At 47.6% G+C, this 18524-nt stretch overlaps 1 protein-coding gene across 1 annotated transcript; it reads right to left on the reverse strand.

The window, feature by feature from the left end:
• Window positions 1-3861: 3861 nt before the first annotated feature.
• On the reverse strand, window positions 3862-18054 carry MFSD9 (major facilitator superfamily domain containing 9). Its single transcript, XM_052648535.1, has 6 exons — window positions 17881-18054; window positions 14993-15080; window positions 13816-13859; window positions 10296-10425; window positions 8363-8572; window positions 3862-6785 (listed from the first exon to the last, which is right to left on the reverse strand). Exons 1-6 carry the CDS (start codon window positions 18052-18054, stop codon window positions 5974-5976), a joined length of 1458 nt encoding a protein of 485 aa, XP_052504495.1. The 3' UTR covers window positions 3862-5973.
• Between the last annotated feature and the right edge of the window lie 470 nt (window positions 18055-18524).

The raw sequence follows: 18524 nt of genomic DNA on the forward strand, positions 1-18524 counted from the left end.
TAAATGGAAATATTTATATAAAAAGTATATATTTCATCTGCTGGAAATAAATTAAAGCTGAATTTTAATGAAGAATCTTTATTATAGGATTATGATTCATCAAGAGATGTGATATATATTTTTGAGAATTTGAAGAGTAAGTTACAGTTTATGAAATCTGAAATGGAAAGTTGAAATGTAAAATAATAACCTTAAAATAAATGTCCTGATTTTCCCTGGTGTCCAAGATTAATAAATATCACAAGGAGTCTAATGTTCTGGAACTAAAGGAGAAAACCTAAAAATGTTTATTAGATACTTCTTGTTAAGCACATAGACCAAATTCAGCTTTCATTAATTAAAAGTCAGATTAAAAACAAACTCTGGTATTGTGTCAATTTCTAAAAAAATGAACACATGTCATTTTATCTATAATTAGTATCATTTTCCCTTATTTGTGGAATGGTAAAATTAATGAAAAATAAATTTGACTTTATTTAACTTTTCTCTATACTTTTTTATGTAATTAAATTCTAGACATTATGGGAGCATGTATGGAGCTGAAACCCTTTAAATATCCTAACAATCTAAATTTCTGTGGTACAGAAATATCCCTACCCTTATGAATAATTCCCATTTCAAATAGCACTTGATACAATCAAGTTCCAATGTGACTGTGGAATTTTGCTGTGTCTTTGGTGTTTGCTGTAACAAATTTGAACTATTTATAAATGCAGAGTCAGGGCTTATTTTTTTCTTTTTTTTTTTTTTTAGGTTTGGGAACATTTTTAACTTGCTTTATTTTTATTTTATTAATTATTATATCTATATATTGTTTATAGATAAAATATTATTTATATATTTTTAACTAATTTAATTTATATTTTGACTGCACCACACAGCATGTGAGATCTTAGTTCCCTGATTAGGGATGGAACCCATGGCCTCTGCATTGGAAGCTCCAAGTCTTAACCACAGGAGCACCCAGCTGATTACTTAATCTATTATGCTAAGACTGGCTGTTGGGAGCTGAGAGCAGTTATGTCAGTTAGCAGACAGTTAGAAGTGAGTCCCAAAGTTTGGCACTTCTTAAAAGCATGCGTTTGCTGTATATGCCTCAAACATCTGGAATGAAATTCCCTTGGGCTCTTGCTAAGCTTTGTAGTGGGGGTGTACCATTTTACCTGGGTGGGGGGAGAATGTCTGTTTATATAAAAAGAGAAAAGCATGGTTATTACACGTTCAGCATGTTTTGCATTTGTTACCTCACACAAATCACGTTTATGTTAAAACTGGCATTTCACAAGCGCGTATGAGAACTGTAGTATTTTACTAGCTCCTTGTGCAGACTTGACTCTTTCAAGAGTGATAGAGGGTTTCTTTGTCCAGTTGAAGTAGCTGTGATATTATCGCTTGAGGCCTGAACACTGAATATTGATTTCTTTCCTCAACCTGAACAAGTCAGGCTCATGAGTGGTATTCTGGGGTTTTCTGTTTTTGTTTTCCCCACTTTCAGAGCAAAATGTGTAGCTTGCTGGTACTTTATTTTTTAAATTATTTTTTCAAGTCATCTTTAAAGCAATTTTTTTTTTATTTTTTAATTTTTGTGGCCATAACTGGCAACGTGAATTCCAATCTCTGAATATCCAGAATAAATATGGATAAATGGGCTTCCCAGGTGTCTCAGTGGTAAAGAATCTGCCTGAAAATGCATGAGACTCAGGAGACCTGGGTTCAATCCCTGGGTTGGGAAGATCTCCTGGAGGAGGGCATGGCAACCCACTCCAGTATTCTTGCCTGGAGAATCCCATGGACAGAGAAGTGTGGTAAGCTACAGTCCATAGGGTCACACAGAGCTGGACATGACTAAGCAACTGAACAATAATCAAAATACAAATATTTTTTCTAACAAGATCTTTACAGTCCACTTTTATACTGTTCATTAGTAATGATTAACAATCTTTAATGTTCATAATTATCTTTTCCCCTTGAGGAACAACACAAAACTATTTGAGAGTATCCACTTTCAAAATAAGAATCAGCACACTTAAAATGGATTGAATCAAGAACACAGTAGAAATTTTGTTAGTTTTGTTTTCACAGTTATCTGTAAAATGGTGAGTTTAGATACTTGAGAAAAACAGATCTAAAGTAAAAATAATGCTTTAAAGTAAGTTGGGCTTCCCTGATAGCTCACCTGGTAAAGAATCCACCTGCAATGTGGAAGACCTGGGTTTGATCCCTGGGTTCAAGGGAACGGCTACCCACTCCAGTATTGTGGCCTGGAGAATTCCATGGAGTGTGTAGTCCATGGGATTGTAAAGAGCTGGACATGACTGAGCGACTTTCACTTTCACTTTTAAGTAAGTTAGTATTTTTATATCAAATTAGAAATAAATTCTGTGATGACCTGAAAACAATTGGCTCACCATCAGCGTAGAATAAATTTCAGATTATGTATATACTGGATATGATATGGTTTACAAGCCAAGGGCTTGTTGTTTTTACTATCAAGATGTATTTTAGAATGTTTAGTCATTAAATCGTGTCTGACTGTTTTGGGACCCCATGGGCTGTAGCCTGCCAGGCTCCTCTGTCCATGGGATTCTCCAGACAAGAATACTGGAGTGGGTTGCCATTTCCTCCTCCAGGGGATCTTCCTGAGCCAGGGATTGAACCTGGGTCTCCCTCAGCTCCTGCACTGCAGGCAGATTCTTTACCACTGCACCACCTGGGAAGGCCAGGCTGGCTTTTACTGTGGATTCCAAATGAAAAGCTCTACCCTTCCAGATGCCTAAAATTTCCCCAAGTGGGTTGCTTCTCACCGCGACAGATTGCTCCATACCTACACGTGTCCTCAGAAAAAGACGCCTTCTCAGTGTTCTGAATGTTCCATATATGTTCCCTGCCAGGTAACACAGGAAGGGCACAATGTACTGGACACTTGGGAGGAGCCTCTCAAAGCTGGCAGAGCTCCGCCAGACCAGACACCTGGGCGGCACCGCAGCTCCTCCCAGGTCTCCCTAAAGCCTCTGGGAGAGGCTCCTCTCCCTCCCTCGGTCTCCCTCCAGCCTCATGCCCCCCTCTCCCCGGGCTGCTCGGCCCAAACTACTCCTTCTAGCCTCCAGCTGGTCTCCTCCCTGCAGCCAGAGGGGGCTTCCTGGAATGTGAAGGCCCCTGGAACACCATCCAGCATGAATGCTTAGGGCTCCCAGTTATGTTAGCACACGTTACCCTGAGCCTGGCGGGTAAGCCCTTGGTGATTTAACCCCACGCTGCTCAGCTCTGGGTGTACGCTGAGCACCCGGGGCTGCCCTGAGGTGCAGGGCAGGCTCTGGGCATCAGGCGACCCGAACATGGAGCCAGGGCAAAGGAGCCCCTCACTCCAGCCCCTGCTTCCGTGCTCCAGGTATAACCCTCCACACCTCAGGATCCAGGAAGGCACAGGTCCCCGGGTGTGGAGCCGGGTACATGTCTCTGCTAGCCAGGCACACTCCGCTCCCTCCCTGCTCATCTCTCTGAACATGTGAACAGGTGGACATGTGCATAGGCGCGCCTTTCTCTTTGGAAAAGGCCAAGTCTTTCGGATGCCCAAGCCCCAGGATGTTTCAGAGAATGTACCAGCTCTGCTAACACAGTGCTGGACAGGGGGCCATTTCCTTTACAAACTTCTTGGGCACATTCAATGTCTCTGAAGTGAGATTTCATCATAACAGTTAATTTAAGTTGAACCAGATGTAAACTTCAGATATTTTTGACATATAAAAACTGCAATTTCATGTGGCTTGACGTAATGCATTACAAAAGATGACAGAAGATACTCAAAATTAAAAAAACAAACAAAACACAAACTTTGAGCAGATTTAATTTCCTTGAGGCCATATTATAAACAGTGTCCATCAGACTGGTGGTCGTTTTCACACTTCACTGTGCAAACAAAGCAGCTGGGTGTCTTGTGCACATGACTTCCGCAGCTGTGGGGTGGGCCAGTGTCTGCATGTCCGAGGAGCTCCAGGGACGGGATGTGGCTGGTCCCCGGGCCACACTTCGAGTAGCAGCATGTTAGACTATCTAATATAAATATCTGAAGAATTCACGCGAACCAAACACTAAAATTTGTAGTAGTAGAGAATACCAAGTGTGTTTCTGCTCTCCACACTGAGATCAATTTTTAGGGTTCTCAGTATTTCTGTCTCTAGTTCGTTATAAAACCTCATTAAGTGTACAGGCTTTAACTTCAAAACTAAAGTGCTACAGTTTAAAAAAAATAAACACATGGCTAGATTTAAGAGCTTCTCAGAAACCTATTTCTGAGAGTGAAGAAAAGACAGTCTTTGGAGAAATTCTTTAGAAATTCTCCTTCATTGCATAAACCCTTGATTATACAGTGTTCTTTTGAGTCTAATCTCTGTGACAACTTGGTACACTCACTCAGACCAAGGCCATTTTATATCATATTTTGGTTTCCTCAAAAGAACTTGTACAAAAGTCACACTGAATTAGAAGCTAACATTTTTCTTGTAGCTAAACAGGAACAAGGACAATCTTCAAACCTGCAGTTAATTCTTCACCATAAATATTTGAGTTTACCCAACACACGTCTGCAGCAGCAGAACAATTGTTTTCCGCTCTGCAAGTATTAAAGTCATAACAGATTCGTGTATTAAAGCATCATTTATAATTACATACATCAGGTGGAAGACTGGAATCCAACCCTAGCAGACTGATTAAAAGGACCGAAAGGAACGTGAGCTCTGGGGATCTGTGTGGACAGGGGGCCCCTAAACCGTTTGTACCAGTAACTGATGTCCCTTGGAGAGTCAGTGAGTGCCTGCAGCCTCCCGGGCCATCTGTGCTCACCCTGCTTCCGAGGCCCCTGGAGGCACCCAGAACGTTTCCCTGTAGGTCAACACAGCGCTTCTGTTCTTAGGTGTGATGTCAACATCAAAGTGAGGAAATGATTTTCAACAAAGACGCTGTAGCACCTATGACAGGGCCTGATGCCAGTCTCTCTCTTATCCTGAAGACGACGTTCATCTGAAAAGCATTTGATTTGGTTTCTCCACCAGGTTCTTTCCCCTCTTCCAGGAGCAGACAGGTCATCATGCCTGGTCTCTGGGAGATGTGGCTGCAGGCAGGCTTGGGCCTCTGCAGGGTGGGGGCCTCAGGGACCCTGGGCACAGGGGAAGGGCCCCTAGGACTGAGTTCCCCTGGTATACAGTGTGATGCTGAGAGCCGGGGGAAGCGGAACCCACAATGTGTGATCGCATGATTTTAACAGACAACCCAAACGCGTTAGCTATTAATAACAACCAAGTCTCTGACTTTACTTTAATCCAAACCAGCAGGTCTCAGAATGAGCCTTTCTCTACCTCCAGGAGAAACTGGAAACAGGACTCACTAAACACCCCAGATTCCAGGGCCTCACCTGGGTCCACGGGCTCAGATGGGCATCTCTGGTTTTGAGCCAGCTCCCCGGGTGGAATGCTGTGAGGCCCTGAAGAAGGGACAGACTGGTTTCAGCACAGCAGCTTCTTTGATCTCTGGCATTTTGGTGGCAGAAAAGCCTCCTTGGAGCTCATCGAATTTCACCTGATATTGCATCCAGCTGACCAGCATTTCATTCATGTTTCCTTATTTCTGTTCAGCAGGGACATTCCTGCAGTCTCTCCCCTCCTGGCACGTGTCCTGCTCTGTGAGCCCACCACCATTTCCCCTTGAAAACCCCAGGCTCACTGGCCAGATGAAGAGCAGACTCTTAGGGGAATGCTGACTACCTTCCCCTCCTGCCAAATTCAGCTCCCGTCTTCATGTGTCTATGTACTGCTTTGATTCTACCCGTCCCACAAGCCTGATGGGACAGCCACCACCAGAGCTTCTTTTTGGAGAGAAGTCACTTCTCTTTACCATCGGTCCTTTCCATAGCACCCATCCTGGGGCCTCTGTCCACACCCACACACCTCTGGTTTTGTCTCTTCCTGCTGCTAAATCCACCTACTCGCTTTTTAATTCCTCACCCCCTTGGCCACCAGAGTGAGGTCTGTTTCGTGACATGATGACAACAGCCATAAAGCCTAAGGCCGCCCCCAGGCCGGGAGGGCCGCAGGGGCTTACCTCCTGGGCCACCCCCGAGAGGATGGGGGCAAGGACCCGGCCCACGGCTGTCACCGACTGCCCCATGCCCAGGAGGCTGCCGCCAGCCCGCACCCCGCCCACGGTCAGCTGGAGGTCAGTGATGCAGGTCCTGCCAATGGCGGTGGAGAAGGACAGGAGCACAGAGCAGACGACCGCGACGTCCAGGCTGCGTGCCGAGGCGAAGAGCAGCAGCAGCGTAGACGTGAGCACGCTGGAGTGCAGCAGGAGCCAGTAAGACTGGTGGCCATACAGCCGCAGGAGGGGCCCCAGGGCGAAGCCGGCCAGGACGCCCAGGGCGCTGCTGCAGCTGGTGAGATAGCCAGCTGCCCTGGGCCCCATGCCGAAGCGCTCCTCCAGGGCCAGGACGAAGTTACTGTAGTAGAGCATGACAGCCACAGCCATCAGCAGGCGCACCACGAACACGACCCACAGGGCAGAGAGCACCAGGCTCCTCAGGCCCCACAGGGTGGCCAGCACCTCCGCCCAGGGCAGTCTGGCCGGCCCCTTGCTCACTGGGGTCCCCTGGGGGCTGGCTGGGGTCGCCTGGGCACTGGCCGCCCTCTGCACGGCAGAGTCTGTCTTTTCCCAAAGCGCCTGGTTCATACCCCATGGCAAGTCATCCTCTGGACCACTGAGTTTTACTTCACTCCATGGAAACAGCCAAACGAGACCTGTCAACAAGGCACGAGATCTGTTAGAGCCGCAGAGAATCCATGCAGGGCCTCCTCGGGGGGAGCGACTACTCTGTTTTCCTGTATTAGTCCACTTACTAGGTGGATTTTTGAAACCTGTTTTTAACCATTCCCACAGCTACTTAGACTCCATTTTGATATCAGAATTCTGCTATTCACCTTAAGAAAGAAAATCAACTCTGAATATTCATTGGAAGGACTGATGCTAAAGCTGAAGTTCCAACACTTTGGCCACCTGATGCGAAGAACTGACTCACTGGAAAAGATCCTGATGCAGACAGAAGGCAGGAGGAGAAGGGGACACAGGATGAGATGGTTGGAAGGCATCACCGACTCGATGGACATGAGTTTGAATAAGCTCTGGGAGTTGGTGATGGACAGGGAAGCCTGGAGTGCTGCAGTCCATGGGGTCACAGAGTTGGACACGACTGAGCCAATGACCCTTTCTTTCACACTGAAACCTGCCCTTCTTGGACATCTTTCTGAATTCATCCCCATGGTTTTCAGCCCTTCATCACTTAAGCACGACATGGACAAGTGCTGCTCAGGCCCGCCTGGGGCTGTTCTCACCAACAACAATGATGCCAGTGGTTCCTCGAAACACAGTGTAGGTGGGCTGGGAGCTGAGGGACAACTGATTCATGCAGAAAACTAACCACAGAGAACGTGGGCCTGTGAGGGCTTTTCATCTGTCCTCATCCTTGACAAAGGGCCTTGGACGTTTCACAGAATCTTGATACAAGTGCAAAAGGACTGTTGTTGATGAACCAAGAGGAAGAGTGTAATTTAAATGATGATAAAACTATCACAATCACAGCAACTAATGTTGCCCGAATACCCCATCCTTGTGGACTTTATCTTCTATCTGTGTACGTACTGGGGGAACAGAACATAAGAAAATAAATTGCTGATTTCAGAAGTGCTACCAAAAAATTGAGTTATTTTAGACAAGGATCAGGGATGGCCAGTCTAAGGAAGTAAACATCTGAATATTGAATGATCAGCCAAGAAACAGTCAGTATAGATATGTGAAAAGAATACTGTAGGTGGAGGAAAGACAGGATTAGGGTCCTCCTATGAGAAGAAGCCGACATTTGTGGGGGAGGCAGAGGGTGGCCGGGCCACACCAAGTGGGCGTGAGACAGACAGACAGACCCACAGGCACACACATGACGGGAGCCACTGAGCGGCCCCCAGCAGGGCCGATGTGACCTGACTGTCCTCTGTGAGTAATGAGTTTGTCTATCCTAAGAAAGGGCTACCCTGATGGCTTACTAGGTAAAGAATCTGCCTGCAATGCAGGAGACACAGGAGATGCGGGTTCAATTCCTGGGTCAGGAAGATCCCCTGGAGAAGAAATGGCAACCCACTCAATATTCTTGCCTGGGAAATTTCATGGACAGAGGAGCCTGGTCCATGGAGTTGCAAAGAGTTGGATAACACTGAGCACGAACACAATACATTCTAAGGAAAACACTGTAATGAGAGAAAGTGGCTAAGACTGGTGGGGATAATCACATCAAGCAGACCACCTCCTCAGATTCATGCCAACTTACCAGCGTTGAGAACGAAGACAGAAGAGCAGACGAAGGCCGTGAGATAAAACCCACCATCCAGCTCAGCCAGATACCCGCCGACCACTGGGCCCAAGATGAAGCCCATGCTGGACGCCGTGTTGAACTGTCCCAGCACCACCGGCCGTTCCTCCTCTGTGACCAGGTCAGCTAGCAGGGCCCTTGAGATGGAGAGTGTGTGCTTAAAGATACCTGCGAGGTGACAAGAAACGCGTCTGTGCATTTTCCAACCAAAAGCATCTCTCTTGGGATCCTGAGCTTCATCTCCGTCCCTGATGGAGTTCTGATCTCAATTTTCTGTGACCCTCTAAGGCAGCGGTCTCCACCCTCCAGGATCTAATGCCTAATGGTCTGAGGTAGAGCTGATGTAATAATAATAAAGTGCATTAGAAATGTGATGTGTTTAAATCACCCCGAAACATCTTGTCCCCCTAATGGAAAAGCTATCTTCCATGAAACCTGTCCCTGATGTCAGAAAGGTTGGGGACCTCTGTTGTAAGGCCTGCAGGTCCCATCCCACTGTGGCTGGACTCCTGGCCCGGCCCCAGACCCGAGTGGGCCACCTGCATCTAAACCAAGCCCCCGGAGCCCTCAGCTTGTCCACCTCCCATCAGGACATTCCAGGGTCTCCAGCCACGTCTGTGGTCCAAGCGCAGTTCACGGTGGTTTCTATGCAAAGACTGACCACTCTTTATTTGCTCCGTAAACAAACAATTCCCACATGCCTTCTGCAAGCCCAGCACTCACTGTGACCCTGAGGATAATGCAAAGAACAGAGAGCAAGAAACCGAAATAAAACACACACTCATCCTTGTTCTCACAGAGCCTACATATCATTTTACACACACACAAGACCACAAGACACGGGAGGGTAATAAGTGCTATAAAGACAAACAGAGCAGGGGTATGAAAGACTGAGCGTGACTAAACGTATAAAAACACCACGACATGGTCATCTAACCAATGCCAACTTTCTACCACAAGCAGCTTGGGAGTTTGTTGCCAAACTGAAAGCTGCGACCTGTCTTAAAGAGAGATGACAATGTACGTAACAACTTTACATCCCTCAAGCTTGTGCTGATATAACGGACGTGTGTGTGTCACCATCTGCTGAACACCCACACACACTCACACGTGGATGGGTGCTAAAGCCACCGGCCGTCCACTGTCCTGACCAACATATGGAGGGCCTGACTGCTGCTGCTGTTCTCAATTTGAGGTCAGGAAGCCCAATTTCAAAACTCTAAGCTCGCCAAGGGAGAGAACAGCAACTGTGCAGCTGGCCGAAGACATGTAGGGAATTCCTACTGACCGGATGCAGAGCGAGGTGGATTGCAGCAGTCAGGCCCTATGACTGAGGCGTGGGTGTTCACGCCGAGGGGTGAGCAGGACTCCAGGCTCTGTGAGGGCAAGATCTGTAATCCTGGAGCAGTCAGAAGGGCCTGGCGGTGCCGAGTGCTTGATCGACAGCAGCTGCCAGTGTTAACAGTCCTAACTGCTATCATCATGATAGGCTCTGCACATAAAGTCTAACCAGGGACTTCCCTGACGGTCCAGTGGTTAAGAATCCGCCTTGCAGTGCAAACGAGATGGGTTCGATCACTGGTCTGGGAAGACCCCACATGCTGCAGGGCAGTGAAGCCCTACAGCCACAACTACTGAAGCCCACGCGCTCTAAGAGTCCATGCTCTGCCACAAGGGAAGAGAAACCTGCACACCCCAGCCAGAGAAGAGCCCCTACTCTGCGACGAGAGCGAGCCCGTGCAGACAAAAAAAGATGCTGTGTAGCTAAAAATGAATAAATATTAAAAAATAAAGTCTGATCAAAGTGGCACTGCTAGGCAGGGACAGGCTCTCTCGATGCAGACGCAGAAGCTGATTGTTCTGGATGGACACCCACGGGGCGAGAACTCACCCGCAGGGACTCTAGCCAGGGTGAACAGGAACACGTTGGTAGATGCTCCGAGCAGAAGGTAACCCAGGGCGCTGAACAGGATGCACACCAGTAGGGAAGACCGTCTTCCGACGATGTCGCTCCAGCAGCCCTGAGGAAGCAGGGGACAGGGGAAAGCCTCTGACTCCTCCTAAAACAACCTGGCTGACCCAGAAACACCCCAACACGTGACCCCGTGGAAATCACGGGGGAATCGGGTTTAAGATACATAGATCAATTCTGTTACACCCCTTGCCACGTAAGTTATGTTCTCCGGCCTTTCCCATGTGGAATGGGAAAATACAACACAGTTTTGTTTTTTCAACAGCCTAAGATACCAAAGGAAGCATCTATGATGACCTAATGGCAAAGAATGGCTGTGGAGATGGTGAAGGATAATTTCTAAAGCCTCGTTTTGTCTTCATTCTCAATACTTTATGCAACTTAACTTCTTAGCAACTATATTCATGGTTTAGAAGTTTAGAAAACACTGAAAAACAAAATGAATATAAAACCTCGTAATCCTGAATCTACATTTTTTTTTAATAGTTCCTTGAGACCTGATCATTTCTTCCCTTTATACTTTTTAGAAAACATTTATACATATACTTTTGGCTGTGCCGGGTCTTCGTCGCTGCATGGGCTTTCTTCTAGGTGCAGAGAGCAGGGGCTACTCTCCCGCTGTGGTGTACGGGTTTCATACTGCGGTATCATCTCTTGCTGCGGAGCACGGGCTCAAGGGTATGGGCTTCAGCAGCTGCAGTACAAGGCTCACAATCTGTGGCTCACAGCTTCCAGAGCACAGGTCCACAGTTGGGGTGCACGGGCTTAGCTGCTCTGCGGCACGTGGGATCTTCCCAGACCAGGGCTTGAACCTGTGTCTCCTGCACTGGCTGGTGGATTCTTCACCACTGAGCCACCAGGGAAGCCCCCTATGTTTTTAACAAAATGACCATCCTATACATTCCATTTTGGAACACGCTTTTCCACTTAACAGTATATCTTGAACATCATTTCATGTTGTGAAACGGTTGCTTTTATCTTTCCTCACTTTTCAACGGATTTTTAGAAATTCCCCCCTCTTTCAATGTGGGAGAGGTCACTGGCCTCCTGTGTTCATAGGGCATGATGTAATCTGGCAGTTAACACCCTGGGCCAGGCTATCCGGGTTCGGCTCCGAACTCTTGTCATTCCACATACGGCCCAAGCATCAGTCAATGTAATTACACACAGGCGTTATCTCTGAGGTCAGTTTCTCTACCATAAAGTCAGAGTAATCATATCTGCCTCAGCCACTCCTCTTCCCCATCGACACCTGCTACATGCTTTGAGTTTAAATGAATCATTAAAAACCCACAACTCCCAGCCTGGTGGTTGAGACTGGTTATTACGAAGATTAAATCTAATAATGTGCTGAGAGTAGAGCCTGACGTATCACAGATAATAAATGCTGGTCATTTTTATTAAAATACACATATGGAAAAAAATATTAAACCTCACGTGATTTAGCAAACCTTTTCTTCGAAAATATTTATAAAATTAAAATGTTTTTTGTAAAACTTTTAATTAAAATATGTACTTACAAAAGCAGTGGTTAAAGAGGCCCCTTTAAGTAGGTCTTCCTTTAACTGAGGAAGGGTCTAAGGAAGGGTCTCGTTAAATTACAGCTGAGAGCTATGAAATGTGCTTTGTAAGTACTACTATCATACAGCAAAGGACCAATATGAAAAGCAGGGATGGGCCGTGCCTGGCAATAAAAACTCATAAAGCGCTGCTGCGTTCCAGGTTCTCTGATAAAGGCTGCTGATAAACATACGTAAACAAATCAAGCTCAGTCTAGATTCTCAGGGAGGTCAGAGTCCAGTAGGAGAAAGGCACTTGGGTATTTAAAACACACTGCGATTTAACTGGTCTAGTATATACATGTGTGTGAATGCTCAGCTGTGTACGATTCTCTGCGACCCCATGGACTGTAGCCCGCCAGGCTCCTCTGTCCATGGGATTCTCCAGGCAAGAATACTGGAGTGGGTTGCCATGTCCTCCTCCAAAGGATCTTCCCGACCCAGGAATCAAAACTGTGTCTCCTACATCGGCAGGCGGATTCTTTACCACTGAACCACCTGGGAAGCCAATATACACACGCATATAAAGTATTTTGGTATGGAGTTCCCAAAGACAACAGAAAAGATATTTACTAAGATGTATCCCAGACGGTTCTCTCATGAGAAAGAATACGAAATATGACGTGCTGCCCTACAAGTAAATACACTGGTTTCCTATACAGTTTGACATTTGCTATCTATTTACTAGATCATTAAGGCAGTGGCAGATGGCATGGCGAGAAAAAAGCACTGAAGAGTTTAGATACTGAGATTAGGGAACCTTGTCAAATCACTTTAACTTTTTAAGTTTTCATTTCCTCCTCAATAAAAGGCAGACAACTAACTACTTTCCTGGGTCATTTTAATGATTAAATGAGAATATGACTGTTACTGCTGTGCCAATTTAACGCATGAAACACTGAAACAAAGATAAATCAGGGAGTAGCTGTTTAGTTATCTGAGAGTCTGCAATGGAATCTCACCAGATTGCCCTCTGACGTTAAAATATATCTCGCACATGCGCCACTCTCGGGAAGCTCAGTGCTGTACGCCTGGCGTTCACCCGAGGAGAGACCGGTTATTTAGACCAAGGCCCTGCCTTTTCTGTTCGAACAGCATGAACCTCCGGAGGCCGAGACCCCCGGATCAGTGTTACAAAGAGGGCAGACAGAATCCGTGAAGGATCCTGAATCTCAAGCCATTGCACGGTCAGAAGCAGGAGTGGTGGGGACTGCCTTGGAGGCCCAGTGGTTAAGACTCCAGGCTTCCAACATAGGGGGCACCAGTTTGATCTCTGGTTGGGAAACTAGGATCCCACACGCCCAAACAGCATGGCCAATAATAAAAGAAGAAGTGGGTGGGGTTGGCGAGATCAGCTCTGGATCTTTCTACTTTCTGTGGTCAATGTCCAACCCATCACTGCCAGTGGCTCCTTTGTCCATACACTTAAGTTTTATAACTGATAGGCCATGTCATTCAAAAGGCACAACTTCACCTAGAATCCTAGGATCTGAATGGATTTGATGACTGTCAGTTACTTGAAACACATAAAACTGGTCATAATGTCTGTTTGTAGCCTCTTCTCCTAGTAAAAAGGAATCCTGGGAAGAACACGTTATGATTTAAAAAGCAGGCACTCACTCTGACTCAACCAGGTCCTTTTAGATCCAGCCATCCAACCCCTTTAGGCCTATGTCTTCTCAGAGATTGACTAAGGGAGAGAGATGACCAACGCATCTTTCTTGGTCTAAGGACACTTAGGTCCTCGCCATCCACACACTTCCTTTTGGGAAAACCTCAAGCCGTGATTTTTCTACAGCACGGTGGATGGCCCTCAGAGGCATGGGGGCTTTTGGGCATGGGGGCTTTTGGGATGTGCTGCCAGACGGAAGAAAACTTACCACTAATGTGCTGGAAAAGAGTTGCAAAATGCCATAGGAGGAGCCTGCAAAAAATAAGTAACACCTGTTAAATAAGCTAGATTTGTCAAGAAGGTGGATAAAGTTAATAGAAAACATTAGGAGAAAATGACCATTTTAAAAAGGAAATGACCCCATACTTTTTTCAGATGGAAGAGTCAGGTCATACAGTGTTTAGTACAGGTCTTCAGAGTAAAAGTGAGGCAAAGCAGAAAAGAGACTGAAGGCTGACGTCACCGTTAGGGATCTTGAGACAGTGCTTCTTTACCCTGCATGAGGCACGTACGCAGGAGTAGAAATCTGAATCCCACAAAGTCTCGACCAAGTCTTAAAATGTTAACATTACCTCCTACGTCTCTAACATTTCAGTTTTATAAAACGCTTGCTTTGTAAAGAACTTAGAAACTTTTATGGAGCGCTTTCAGCTCCATCCTATCACAGAATACATTCCTTCTGCTCTTCAAAGACCCCTTCCCTCTGCTGGCGGGCCAGTATAACTCAACATAAACTTTTCCAGGGAAATACAAGCCATAGCATGGCTCAGGAGTTTCCAAATATTATGTACAAAACTCCTCCAACACATCTGCTCTTCTCGTTTGTGAATGATCAAAGGCTGTGAGTTTTTATCAATTTCTCATTAATTAGCAGAATCCTACCCTCACTGTTCCCTGGGTAAATCAACAACTTCTGAATGGAGATACTATGCTGCACAGAGAGAGAAACCCTCTAAGGTCTTCTGGTGGTGGTGAAGGAAGCCAGTAAGCAATCTGTTCTTCGTGGTGTGATTTCTGTAGATCATGTCTCTCTGGTCTCCCATTAGGTTACAGATCCCTGCCGGCAGGCGTCAATACCTAACTCTTATTAACAGGCATGACCAGAGCCCCTGGAGAGACTTAGTAAGTTACCTGTGATGGCATTGGTGGGGCAGGGCATGGGGGTGAACTGTACCAGGAAACCTCTCTGAATATACGTAGTCCAGGAAAAGATGAATCACATTTGCTCCAGGACAGACTTTGAAATATTCTGAAAATTCATCTTATACTCTTTTCATTTTACCTTTGGATATTACTTAGCTAAAAGACTGATTTGTTTCCAGGGAACTCAGTTTAGGGGGCTTAAAATTCAGTGCTCTGAAAAGCTGCAGGATTAACCTACTCACCTACTATCCCAGCAACCGTTGGACTTGCTCCAAGAGACTTGACATGAACGCTCAGTAAAGGGACGACCATGCTCACACCAAACAAATCCTAAACAACAAATTGCTGCTTAATGCAAATTGGAAACAGAGGCCTGGGTATTTTTAAAGTGGAATCCTGATTCTAAACTGATTTTTTTTAAGGACAATATCTAAATTTTTGAGCAAACAAGAACTCATAATTGCATTCTACAGTAAGATACACTCATCTGGTTAAAGGTATGGAGAAATCCATATACAGTGTGTTACAACCATTGCCATGACTCTCCAGTCTGGTGCCTGACTGAGGTTAGGGTGCTGAGCTTTACTGAGCCAGGAGAGAAGCAGGAAGACATTCTCCCCCCCCAACCTCAATGCAGGGTGCTCAACAGTCTGTAAAGTTTAATGCATGCTTCTTAGCACAGCTGTATCTGACTCTTTGCGGCCCCAAGGAGCATAACCCTACAACATCCTTTGTCCATGGAATTTTTCAGGCAAAAACACTGGAATGGGCTGCCATTTCCTTCTCCAAGGGATTTTCCCCACCCAGGGATTTCTAGCCTTTCAGGAATCCAAGGAGCATCTCTGGTGTCTCCTGCATAGGCAAGCGGATTGTTTACCACTAGTGCCACCTGGAAAGCTCTGAAAGTGAAAGTGAAGTCACTCAGTGTGTCTGACTCTTTGCGACCCCATGGACTGTAGCCTACCAGGCTCCTCTGTCCATGGGATTTTCCAGGCAACAGTACTGGAGTGGATTTCCATTTCCTTCTCCAGGGGATCTACCCAACCCAGGGATTGAACCCAGGTCTCCTGCATTGTAGACAGATGCTTTACCATCTGAGCCACCAGGGAAGTCCTCTGAAAATGTACCTAATTCTGCCCAAGTGTTAACTTCTCTTCTTTTTTTCCCCCTCTGTACGTTCATCATTAAATATCCCTTCAAGGTGCAAAGCCAAAGAAATGTAGTGAAGCGCTGGAACTTCCGGGCAGTGATCGGCGTTTTAGTAACATGTCACAGGTGTCTTCATTTCAGACCTTGTCCTACAATCTGACGACACAATCTGACGGCGGACACAAGTGAGAGGCAGGCCAAGGAGATCCTGATCCGCCGGCGGCACAGCCTCCGGGAGAGCATTCGGAAGGACAGCAGCTTGAACCGGGAGCACCGGGTAAGCGGCTTCACGCCTCTGGGATGCGGGAGGCTCCATCAGCAGAGCCCCCAGCCGTCCCCGGGGAGCTGGTGACAGGACAGGGCTGTGGGGGGCTGGCCCACGGGAATATTGGGAGGGAGCCCATGGTAACACCTTTCCAGATGTTTCTGAAACACCTGTCCTGTTTCAGACGCTATCCGGGCACTTGGAATACGCTGGTGAACAAAACTATAAAACTCCCTTCCCAGGTGGAATTCACATTCTAGGGGGGAGAAGGCCACCAAGAACGGACTGAATAAGGAAATTGTTAGGTTAGAGGCGATACGTGCTGTGGACAAAATAAGCCAGAAAAGGCTGAGGAGGGAGGTTTGGGAAGATGGGGAAGGCTCAGGCAGTGTGCAGCGTTAAACTGAATGCAGGGGTCAGACTTCATTTGGGGAGTCGCCGTTGTTCTTTCCAGGGAGAGGCTGCAGCCTGAAGGTGAGCCAGTCAGCCTGAGTGGAAACTTCCAGAAGGCCCTGTGTCTGTGTCGGGAGAGTTTCAGACGCTGTGTGCTCAGCACTCCACTTGGTCCAGCACCCTGTCCTAGATAAGGAAGCGACTTTCAAAGGCTATTCTGGGCCTTCCCTGGTGGCACAGTGGCTAAGAACCCACCTGCCAATGCAGGGGACACAGGTTCGATCCCTGGCCTGGGAAGATTCCACGTGCCACGGAGCAGCTAAGCCCGTGAGCCTCAACCACTGAGCCTGAGCGCTCTAGAGCCTGTGCTCAGGAGCAAGGGAAGCCCAGGCACTGCCGCAGAGAGCAGTCCTTGCTCTCTGCAGCGAGAGAAACCCCACAAGCAGCAACGAAGACCCGGAATAGCCAAAAGTAAATACTTGTTTAAAAAGTATATTGTGATTGAATATAGCAGGCACTGCATCTCATTGTTCATAATGATCTGTATTGCACTGTTAGAGATCAAAATGGTTATGTCTCAACAGTGTTACATTTTATGTGTGAAATGTGGCAGCATCAGTTAAAAGTTAAAGAAACTAGAGGGAAGGAAATCTAAGAGGGGATGTATGTATACATACGACTTTGTTGCACACTTTGTTGTACAGGAGAAACCAACAACAACACTGTAAAGCAACTAAACTCCAGTAGAAATTAACAGAAAACACAAGAAAGCAATTTAAAGACACTAGAGGCTGTGGCATTGGAAATGCCAGCCAAGTTAGCTATAGTGATATTTTTAATTCTGTAAATTTCAAGATTAAAATGAATACAACTTAAATTCTGCCCAAGTGGTGTTATCAACAGCGACTTTCCTACATAGTCTAGTAAAAAGGGCCTGTGTGCTCCTACCACACCTGTAGCCACCGCACTGCTGGGCGACGCACCTGTCACAGCATCTACCACCCGGGGTCACCCTTGTGAGTGGCTCGATCACCGAGTCACACCTGAGCCTGGTGCTGGAGTCTTAAATCGCGGGGCTGGGGTGAGGGTGGGGGCGAACTGGACTCCGCGTGGGCGAGAGGGGCAAGCCTCATCTGTGGCCAGGTGCAGCATGAAGGGGGAGGGTGGGGCAAGAAGGGACCTGAGAGGTAGGGAGGCATCACCAGGCGGATCGCAGGTTTCCAGCCCTCGAAGAGCCTGGCGACCACCCAGGATGTGCAAGGAAAAGCACCTTGGTCGGCTTCCAGGTCGCGGACGCAGCCCGCTGGCCCCGCAGTTACTCACCAGGAAGCCTACCAGGTAAAGGCAGAGCAGGAAGCGGCGGGCTCGAACAGCACCGAGGCCAGGAGGCCCCTCCTGGGTCCCTGTCCCGGGCTCCTGCCGCGGTCTCTGTGTTGCTGATACCAAACCCCGGTCCGGGGCCATGCCGCAGGGCTCGTCCCCCGGCTCCATGCGCATGCGCGCGGGGGGCTGTGCGCCGGGGCGCCGGCCCCGCCCCCGGCGGAAGCGAGCGGCTGCGCCGGCGCAGAGCCGCGCGCTGCTCACCTTTCAGGGGCGGCGTTTCCGACGCAGGCGCAGCGAGGCGGGCTCCGCGTGGCCCCCCCGGGTTCGCGCCCCGCCCAGAGAGTGGGCGGGCGTGCGTGCAGGACGCGCCAGTTTTGTGATGGTGGTGATGATGCTCTGCGCACCCTGGGGATAAACAGCCCGCTTCCCTCCGCCATTGCCTGGCTGGAGGGAATTGCGATGATGAGCTTTTAGCTCAGAAGGGACGGGGTGTCCGAGGGGATCGCCGGCTTTGGCGGGAAGAAACTCAGACTGGGCGTGCCTAGTTGTCAGTGACTGACCTGGAGAAAGAACCCTTGACCCCTCCCAGCTTCGTTTTTCCCACTTGAAACACAGGAGGACCCAGTGTGGACCAGCCCCTTGGA

This window comes from Budorcas taxicolor, chromosome 11 (assembly GCF_023091745.1).
Source record: "Budorcas taxicolor isolate Tak-1 chromosome 11, Takin1.1, whole genome shotgun sequence".
NCBI classification, from domain to species: Eukaryota; Metazoa; Chordata; class Mammalia; order Artiodactyla; family Bovidae; genus Budorcas; species Budorcas taxicolor.